The 10,000-nt window shown below is 47.9% G+C and overlaps 1 protein-coding gene across 1 annotated transcript in view; it reads right to left on the bottom strand.

Annotated features, from left to right (window-relative positions):
- aak1a (AP2 associated kinase 1a) overlaps positions 1 to 10,000 on the bottom strand; it is a 39,066-nt gene that overhangs the window by 10,564 nt on the left and 18,502 nt on the right. Inside the window, exons 8-15 of the mRNA XM_030778925.1 lie at positions 9,987 to 10,000; positions 9,143 to 9,222; positions 8,548 to 8,708; positions 7,177 to 7,373; positions 4,342 to 4,535; positions 3,570 to 3,766; positions 3,257 to 3,343; positions 19 to 132 (exon numbers count right to left, since the gene is read on the bottom strand). The exon at positions 9,987 to 10,000 is cut by the window's right edge and continues 90 nt beyond it. Coding sequence (XP_030634785.1) covers positions 19 to 132; positions 3,257 to 3,343; positions 3,570 to 3,766; positions 4,342 to 4,535; positions 7,177 to 7,373; positions 8,548 to 8,708; positions 9,143 to 9,222; positions 9,987 to 10,000 — 1,044 coding nt within the window. The remainder of the gene's footprint in view (positions 1 to 18; positions 133 to 3,256; positions 3,344 to 3,569; positions 3,767 to 4,341; positions 4,536 to 7,176; positions 7,374 to 8,547; positions 8,709 to 9,142; positions 9,223 to 9,986) is intronic.

Raw genomic sequence — 10,000 nt, 5'->3', positions numbered from 1 at the left:
AGAGAGAGAGAGAGTTACCATTGCTGGGGTCTGCCGGGCTGAAGGGGTCATTGAGGGGGAGAAGGTCAGGGAGCAGCAGGGAGGAGGAGGAGGGAGCAGGCTCTGGAGACTTCAGACCCTCTATCAACTTCTCTGTGTGCCAGAGAGAGAGGGAAAGAGAGAGAAAGAGACAGAGCGAGAGAGAGAGAGAGAAAGAGAGAGACAGAGCCAGAGCGAGAGACAGAGCAAGAGAGAGAGAGAGAGAGAGACAGAGCGAGAGGGAGAGAGAGACAGAGAGAGAGAACACAAGGAAGAGAAGAGAAGAGAAGAGAAGAGAAGAGAAGAGAAGAGAAGAGAAGAGAAGAGAAGAGAAGAGAAGCGGTTTGCGTCAGAGGAGGGAACGGGGGGAAAAGCAGAGAGAGTGCTGTTAATAAATGGAGCTATGAAAAGTTTGGGATGTAAAGGTAGCAGGGTGTTAGTCTGTGTCGAGGGGCTTTGAGCTAGCGGTTGCCATGCTAATGCTGTCTTTGATATCATTTTTTTTTTTTTTTTTTTGGACGAAGGGATACAAGGAATGAAGGAATCAAGGAATTTCCTTCAGGAATGAACCTGTCATTAAAGCTCTGAACACATTCAGGGGACACAACTTCATCAGCCACACAGGAAGAGATGATATCAAGACGAGATGAAGAGATGCTTTGTTAATCCAACAAGTTCTCACTTAACGAACGCAGAGCAGACGGCACATGCCACGCTAGCATTAGCCTGCGACTGTTAAAAGAGGTAACGACAGTAGTCTGGCCCGTCATTCAGGTCCTACAGGCCTCTGAGTCATTCTCTAAACAACCGGTTACTGGAACAACAGGTAACGGGCGTCTCACGGCAGAACCGTGCAGAGTTCAGACGGCGAAACTTTTCTCAAGGCTCCGTTTCTTGCAGACTTCGTCTCCGACGTCACGGCAAGCAAGCGGTCAAACGAGACGTGTGGACGGGAACACACTGTGGTCCAGATTCATGCGGCGGGCGAAGGTTAGCCTACATCAGAAATGACTGAACGAGCCGTTAGTGATTCCGGCGATCTAGAAGAAGGCGAAAGTGCAAAACAGGTGCATGCGTGTCAGTATCTCATCTCCGACGATGGCGATTCGACGGGGATGTCGCCTCAAACCGCTGATCCAGGATCAGACTTCGTCACCGCTCCTCACTTAAGTCAACGATTCGAGAAGCGGCACTCAAAACTGATCCAAGGTCAGCGCACAAAGGGCAGCGACGAACCGTCCCATACTTACAGTCTGATTAACTGGCAAGAGAAGGTAAAGGTCAAGGTTGACAGGTCGGGGGGCTGGGGGGTGGACGGGGGGCAAGGGGCCCTCAGAACACGGAACAGCAGATCTGTTGCTTTGCCCCTCTCGCTAGGGTGAAGAGAGGTCAGAAGGTCAACCGTTGCTTTTGACTCGGAAACCGCACATCGAGAGTATGTAACAAGTTTACCAATATCGACAGAATAGTAATAACAGAATGGTTACTACCTTTCACGATGAAACAAAAATGCACTTATAATACATTCATATACCAAGATTTTGATTTGGTATCGATGAGCGCATGACAAGAACACACCCTTGAAAGCCTGGCAATAAAACGTACAAAATGTTCTTTTGTGTGTAATGAGTAGTGGAGGTATCATTTTTAATGACAGTGAAACAGAATTCCCCACGTGGTCTGAACAAACAGAGACCGTGACCTTTCTATTTTAGTCCTGTTCTACCAACGAGGGCTTACCTGGGCCATAAATACACACAGCATGTCTGTGTGTGTGTGTGTGTGTGTGTGTGTGTGTGTGTGAGTGAGTGAGAGAGATCAGGCCCATGATCGAGAGAGGATTACCCAAACACTGCTTATGTAAGACCTGTGAGGCTTTAATCTACTCTCTCTTCTCAGACCTCAGACACAGACATACACACACGCACGCACGCGCACACACACACACACACACATACAGAATGAGACTCGGGCCTCTCCTACTCCCCTGCTGAGAGAGCAGTCTCCAGCTCTGTGTGAAGTGCGAAAAACGGACAAAAGATCAAGGGGACAGCAGTTTTCCGTCGAACGAGATTTGAATAACTCCGGTTTTAAAGGCTTCGCTCTCAAACTCGGTTTGACGGCGCAAGCCACCGAGCCGTGACTTTCACAGGTAGCGTAATCCCATTAACGGCGTATTCCAGCTCTGTCCTTGTCGTATCCTGGCAACCGTGACTTAGGCACGACTCGATAAACGTGAACTTGACTAAAACGCATCTCTCTATTCAGCAAACACATTAAGACTACGACACAGCCCTGGCGAGCTGCGTGATGCCTGTCTGGTGTTAATTGAGACAAATCGTTGAGCGGTCTGGTGAATTGGATTATTTTTATTATAAACTCTGACTGTCAGCTGGCCAACGCAGCACACAGTGCGAGAGTGTTTTCAGGTCATGAGCGCAAGTACAAAATGAGACATGCGTTTGGTCCTTTTGATCAAAACTTGGAAAATCCGAAGCGGCAACACCCCAAAGGCTAATTCCATGCCCTAGACCTTGAATGCGGTGGCGTCTCGTGAATGCGGCGCGGGTTTCTAAGTTTCGGCTTTGGATATTTTTCCTAACGCCGGGAAAAAAAAAAAATTCCTCTCCTTCCCGCTTTCCCTCGTGACAAGTAATCCATAAAAGACAGGGTTTCTAAAAGGAGGCCAGCTACTGCTCTCATCCCCCCACAGCCCTGTTAGAACTCTCTAGAAAGAGGGGCCAAGATGACAGAAGTTTATTTAAAGAGAGGAAGATAAGGAGGAAGAGGGAGGACAGAAGTACCTTGAGTATTAAAGGGGTCTTGGACACCCAGTTGTTCTGGGCTTCTGTCCAAATCCAGAATATCTACGGATCTCTCCACTTAGAAACACACACACACACACACACACACACGGAGAAAAAGGAGAGAGAAAAAGAGGGAGGGATTAAGATGTAAGGAAAGAATGAGGTTGAACAGTTAAATACAGTATAAAGAGGAAGAGAGAAGAAAAATAGGGCATTGGAAGACAATTAAGGAAACAGCAGCATCTCGCTATCTTTCACCCTGTCAGCTAAAACCGTACGAGCAGGGATGAGAGAATATGAGAGAGAGAGAGAGAGAGAGAGAGAGAGAGATGGAGAGGGAAAGAGAGAGAGAGAGAGAGAGAGAGAGAGAGAGAGAGACAGAGTGAGATGGAGAGAGAGAGAGAGATTTAGAACAGAATTAAGGACAATACCTGAGCCTTGTGGGAAAGCTTTGGTTGGAGCAGTAGGTTGCAATCCTGGAATCAGGTCCTCTGTGGAAGTTCTCGAGGCGGGCTTACCTACGTATGTACAGACACACACACACACACACACACACACACACACACACAGACACACAGACACACAGACACACACACACACACACACACAAAAGGCATTCAAGTAACTCCCATGTTCACAGCTTCAGAAAACAAACAAACAAACAAACAAACTTTCGGTCTCTCTCTGTCTCTTCGTCTGCGGCCGACCCCGCGGGAGCTCAGGCGCCGCAGCCGGGGTCTTTACCGTCGGCTAGCTTGGCGAAATCCTTGTTGAGCAGCTCCTCCGCGGTGAGTTTGGAGAAGTTGTCGTCGCCGAACGGGTTCCAGGAGGGCTGGGCACCGGCGCCCTGGGAGGGGGCCGGGGGGGCGCCGCTGTTAGCTGCCTGGTACACGCTCTGCTGGGACGAACACGGAGAACCGGAGGGCGTGGTGCTGGCTGACCTGGAACGCAGAACAGACAGAAACCCCAGCGCTAGAACACAAAGTCGCAGACCAGTGAGGCGACGGCAGGACGCGACGCAATAATATAAAACGAATCAGACTGAAGCATTAACGTTGTCACCGTACTGCAATACAAGAGTGAGTCGAGCGCTGGCTACCCCCTGCACTGACAATTAAGGAAATCTCAGAGACCGTCTAGACCAGGGGTGGGCAAACCTGGTCCTGGAGGGCCATGGTCCTGCTGCTTTTCTTGTCAACTGACTAAACACAATCTGTGATTGGCTGAAGAGCATGCACACCTGTTTTTAAAGGTGTAAATCAACAGGTACCTAAGAGGTGAAAACAAAAACCAGCAGGACACCGGCCCTCCAGGACCGGATCTGCCCAACCCTGGTCTAGACTCTCAGACAAAAACACACTGAGCATGCTCTTCATTTTATTTTAGAGGAACTGGAACGTAAAAGACAGTATCACACGCGACAGCGAGCTCGAGGCGGCCAGCTTTGGGTTGCGGCGTTCGGCGACAGAATGCGTTTCTGTTTAAAAAAAAAACGGTTTGGAATGAACTCGCTCACTTGGACTTGTTGAGGCTTGCCTCCGCGGCGGCCGCCTGCAGGAGTTGAGTGGATTTGCTGACTGGCACCCCGAACACGGCGCTGTGGGTGACGTCGCTCAGGATGCGCCTGTGACCGCCCCGGGGGGCCACTTTAGGGGACGAGGGAGGCGTCAAAGAACCCACCTTATGCCCCCCGCGCCCCTGGGCAACAGCCTGGAGAAACAGAGAGAGAGAGAGAGAGAGAGGGAGAGAGAGAGAGAGAGAGAGAGAGAGGGAGAGGGAGAGGGAGAGGGAGAGGGAGAGAGAGAGAGAGGGAGAGGGAGAGAGAGAGAGAGGGGATAAAAAATGAGGATAAGAAAAACAGAATGAATAGTATAAATTAAATCAGAGGGAGTTTGAAGCTAAAGGCATAAGATTGAAAGAGAGAGAGAGAGAGAGAGAGAGAGAGAGAGAGGAGGATGAAATGATAAAGAGTTTCTCCCACATCCTTGAGGATAAGAATAAAAGGATAATCAATCAGAGCACACACACACACACACACACACACACACACACACACACACATTTAAAGCAAAGAGAAAGCTGGGAGTGCAGGAGTGCAGCGTTTCCCCAAACACTCTGCCAAGGCCCCATAAATCTCATTCACAAAAACCTAACGCCAAACTGTTTGTTCAAACGCCAAAAATGTCTTTAGAATCTTTTAACTGTTCTTGGTTACATCACTTAAATCTGAACGCGCTGTTTTTGATGCAGAACAGTGTGATGGGGAGATTTTGTCATTTAGGTGAAGGGTACCTTGTTTGAAAAGAAGTTGGGGAAACACTGTTTTTAGACAAAGGGAAATTGTTATGAAAATGTTTAATAAAACCCCAGAAGATATTTTTTTCCATTGATAATTAGTCTGGTTATGACAGCCGTCGAAGAGACGCTGAAAGAAACGCTTTCTTCATCTAGGTTAGAAAGACAACTCCACCACGTCAACTGCTCAGAAAAGACACCCAGTCAGTGGATTCAAAGACTTCAGAAGGGATTTGGGGGAGCTCTGAAACAGGCCAAGAAGAAGCTTTAGAAGATTCTAGATGCGCAAAAATACCCAGACCCGTCAGGAAGATCAGTTTAGCTGCAACGCGAGCTTTACCAGGGCATGGAGATGGGTGGCTGCCGGCGTGGGGGCGGGAGCTGGTATTTGGGATGGGGGGGCGGGCGAGGAGTTGATCACTAGCTGCGGTTGGTGTTTAGGTGCCAAAGAGGCGTCGGGTACGATCTGTGTCTGCGCAGACGCAGGCGCAGATGTTTGCAAAGGCAGGCTGAGGGTAGGCGGCTGCTGTGTGTAGGGACTGTGGGCTTGGTATGGCTGAAACAGGCAGAGAAGAGTTGACACTCTAAGCTCATACACCGAGTGTTGCAGCTACTTAAAGATTCAGATCCTTCATTCAAATTCAGCACACAGGACAACAGAAGAAAAAAAAGAATGCTTTTTCCCCCCCCCCTTGGCTTACCTTCCCAACACTGGTCAAATACATATTCTGAATGAAAAACGATGTCTATTCATTGTACGTACATTTATAGCTGTGAGCCTTTACGTGGAATATTGCCAACCAAATGGTCTCACGGCCGCATTTCTGGACAAAGACTGACCCTAGCCCAGGAGTTAAATGGATTTTGAAGGGAGAATATACATTAACAGTGGAAAATTAATCCACGTCTTGGCTTAATCTGTTTCCCAGAAAACAGCCCGTCGGAGTCTGATGACGAATTTTTAGCGCTCCGCGTTTTAGAAGGCAGATTATGAATATTCAGCTTCCAAAAACTCTTAGGCCTTCTTAAAACCCGGGCAGACACAAATATTTACAGCAGCTCAGGCGAATCAGTTCCACACAGCGAGACAGACATAAATTACAAGTGCAAAATGCAATGTCAATGAATACATTACTACGCAAACAAACAAACAAACAAATAAATAAATAAATGAACAGATAAATAACCCAGACAATGACACACTGCATTACACGTTGCTAAATCGGGTTCATTAAAACAATGAGGGTTTAATTAGTACACATTTACAGTGAATGCCGCTCCAAAGCTTCTAAGCCTCAGAGTGAGGAAGGCGCTTTCTGCAAAACACAATAGGCCCGGGCGTGAAACGCTTGACAAGATTGCGCCAGGCCGCGGGAACGAGAAATAACCAGGAAGGAACCTCCGTGAGGTCGCAAACACATCGCTGTCTGGACTGAAAGCGACCGTCAGACACCGAAGCCGAAGGACGAGCCGCGGCGACCGCGGTTTGAACACGTTAACGGGACGGCCGTATCAGAAAAAAACAAAAAAATTAACGTTAGATCATGCGCCGTCAGACAAAACGTTGAATACATGAAATACATCAGACAGAACGTCAAATACATGAAATACATCAAACACCTTAGGGGTGTAGATGCACTTAAAAGACTAACATTGAGGTACTTAGTTATCTCATGCTATCAAACGAAGGTTTTGAAAGGAAGGTTTTGCTGATTTCTCACCATTCTGCTCTTAACTTTAAAGAGATCTTTTGTCAGGGGGTTTTGTGCTGTGTTGCATTAGCTTTGACAACATCATCATTCTCTAACTGATAATAATGTGAGTACGACATTGCGTGACAATATGATACGATTTTTCATTTTTAACGTTGGTGAATCACTAAAAACTGGTGAACCTTTCCATCAGGTGGCTGTTGTCCTTATCACTTGAATCACTTGACACAACCAAAAGTATGTGTACGCTTGTATGTAGAGACAATGACTCTGCAATGAGTAAAAGGTGGCCATAGGCTTAAATACTGTCTTAAAACACCGGGTCTTTCTAGACTGTTCCATACCTGCTGCTGAGGGTTGAAGAAGGAGCCGGCTTGCTGCTGGACAAAGAGTTGACCATGCTGGGGCGTGGCCTGTGGCGGCGAGGGAGTGGCTTGCAGCGGAGTGGGCGTGGTCTGCTGTTGAGCGATTGGGACAGGCTGGGCCTGAGGCTTCTGTGATTGGACGCTTGCGGCGGGTTGGGCGGGGGCTATGTTCACACCTGTAACAATGGCAATTAACAGGGGGGAACAAACAGTGAATTTCTGGATTCATTTACTCGCTGGGTTCACATTTCGTTGCATTTAATGAAATTCAGACAAACAGTCCGCATCCTGTACTCATTGAAATGCTAATTTCGTGGGTATCGTCTAGTCTGGCAAGAACGCGCAACAGCTGGCTAGCACTACTGAGCACCCGCAGGCTTAATAAGGAGCGCACAAACAACATACAAACCGGCTCTGTGTAAAAACTAATTTGAGCAAAACTTTTTTTTTTTTTTCCCCCTGTTTCGACAAAGGTAGACATGTCGGCGATTTTCACAGCGTTTCCGAACTTGCAAATAAGGAAGGCGGCTCCGAGCGCGTTCGCTAGGTGCGAGACGCGCCGGGGCGTGTAATTACCGTCGGCTTTGGAAACCGGCACGCGAAGGACAGCTCAGAGGGGCTCACCGTGTCAAAAGGCTCAATAACCGAGGCTCATTACAGGCCTTTACAAGCCTTTTTTTTTTAAAGACGGACAAATTGAACCTTTGGGATTACAGGCTTTGCGTTGTGTCAGCCAAAGATTGGCTCTGGTCAATACCACATGTCTGATCCAGTAAGGGCAATTCAGAAGGAATGAGCTGGAGATGGACAGAGAGTGAGAGAGAGAGAGAAATTGTGTGTGTGTGTGTGTGTGTGTGTGAGATGGGATATTTGGCACACAGTTTTTACTACAAATGGGCTTCTCTTTCTTAGGCCACCATCTGCAGAGACACATAACCAAACACTGTTTGTCAAAGAGCAGTAAACTCGCAGAGAGAGAGAGAGAGAGAGAGAGAGAGAGAGAGAGAGAGAGCCATGCAACTCTAAACAGCTCTAGGCGGCAGTTCACATCAACGTACGGAAGAACCGCAGGACAGCGCTAATCTGACGCGCAGAAACGATTCGGGGAAACGACTTGCGACAACGTGTGATATATGTTTGACACACTAAACGCCACCAGGGTGCGTTTTTATACATGAGGACGTTTACAAGCAAAAAATGTGTTTTTAAAGACGTTGTTTGGGGGGGGGGGGGGATGTCGGATGTACCGAGCTGTTATAGAACAGACAGGGTACAAGGACCGAGTCCCCCGGGGGGGGATCTGTGACTAATAAACTTGACAGGCCTGGGGGGGGGGGAAGCGGTGCTCACTGATTGGCTGGGCGGTGCCAGCTGGCGCGTTGGCCCTCTTGCGCGGGGTGAGGGCAGGCTGGATGGGGAGCTGGATGCCTGTGATTGGCTGGGCCTGACCGGCTTTGGGGCGTTGCCGGGGAGCGATGGAGGTTTCGGTGGTGGGGATGGGGTCCGTGAGCCTGAGGGATGGACAACAGATAGTGCAGTCAGGGAAAAATGAAAAAAAAACAACCCAAAACATCATTTTATTTCATGGTATTTTGAGCATGAACGCTATTTGCCCCCCCCCCCCCAAAAAAACCCAGTTTTTTTTAATTTCAACTCAAACCTTTGAATGAATCATTTTAAGAGAAAGAGTTTTATTTTGGCTTATTATTTTAAGTTCTTTCCTAACCGGCAGGCAAGATCTATCGGTAAGATAAGATCATTTTAGACACAAGTAAAGACACATTTCTATGGGCAGTCCTGAAAACCCCCTCCCCCATAAAACTGGAGGGTTTGTACAAAATTGGAACCAACTCACTCAAACTTTGATTCACCTTATGTTTAACATTATAGACTGTGCAAAGCATTATGGGTGCTGTAGTTCTAAAGTATACAAAAACAAACTCACCTGGCTTTGGTTTGGCTCTTCTTTGCCACTGCTTCACTGGCTCTGATTGGCTCTGGGAGTTTTGCAGGAATGGGAGAGTTCTGTGAGAAAATGACAAAGCAGAAAAGAAGAAGAATAGAAGTTTGACTTCAGAGGCTTTTCAAAAAAAGGGGTAAACCCGACCCTCCCGAAACAAGTCTAGCTCCAGATTTAGCATGGCGGGGCTCAAAGTGCCTGTAAAATGTCTCTGTCGATGGCTCTCTGTGAGGGCGGGCATTGAAAGAGCTTCGCTAAAGCATTCAATGCCCCCATTATTCCATCGATACAGGGCAGAGGGGAGGGGCTGGTGGAAGGCGGCCAGCTGGCAGCGCCAAACCCCGCTCCACTTCCTCAGTAATTACTTGCCAGCCCTTATGATCGCTACTGAAAAGGGATGAGCATGAATTAAACATCGGCTTTGCAGGGCAGGGAAAAAAGGGAAAAAAAAACGACACACACACACACACACACACAGAAATACACACACACAAAAGACAAGCCAGCTCAGTCAGTGGGTCTCAACACCACAAACATAAAAACGCAGCAGCGACCAGCTGAAGTATACAAAACAAAAAACAAAACCAAAAGACCCCCCCCCCAGTCTTGAAAGAAAATGGTTTTAAAAGAAGAAGACCAGAGCTGAGATGCTCTGTGTGGGGGGTGGGGGGGGGGATTTAATGAAGAGACCGAACCTGAGCCGACTCGGGATAGGAGCTTGTCAAGTTAAACTAATAATAATCATCAAACACTGTAACAGTACAGTAACGCAACGTATCATTCATACTCAGCGTTATAAATACCAGACAGAATTATGACCAGCACTCACGTGCACGTTCTGAA

Source organism: Chanos chanos, chromosome 1, assembly GCF_902362185.1.
Source record: "Chanos chanos chromosome 1, fChaCha1.1, whole genome shotgun sequence".
In the NCBI taxonomy this organism is placed as follows: Eukaryota; Metazoa; Chordata; class Actinopteri; order Gonorynchiformes; family Chanidae; genus Chanos; species Chanos chanos.
The sequence above is the reverse complement of the archived record's forward strand: the minus strand, read 5'-3'. Positions and strand labels throughout refer to the sequence as shown.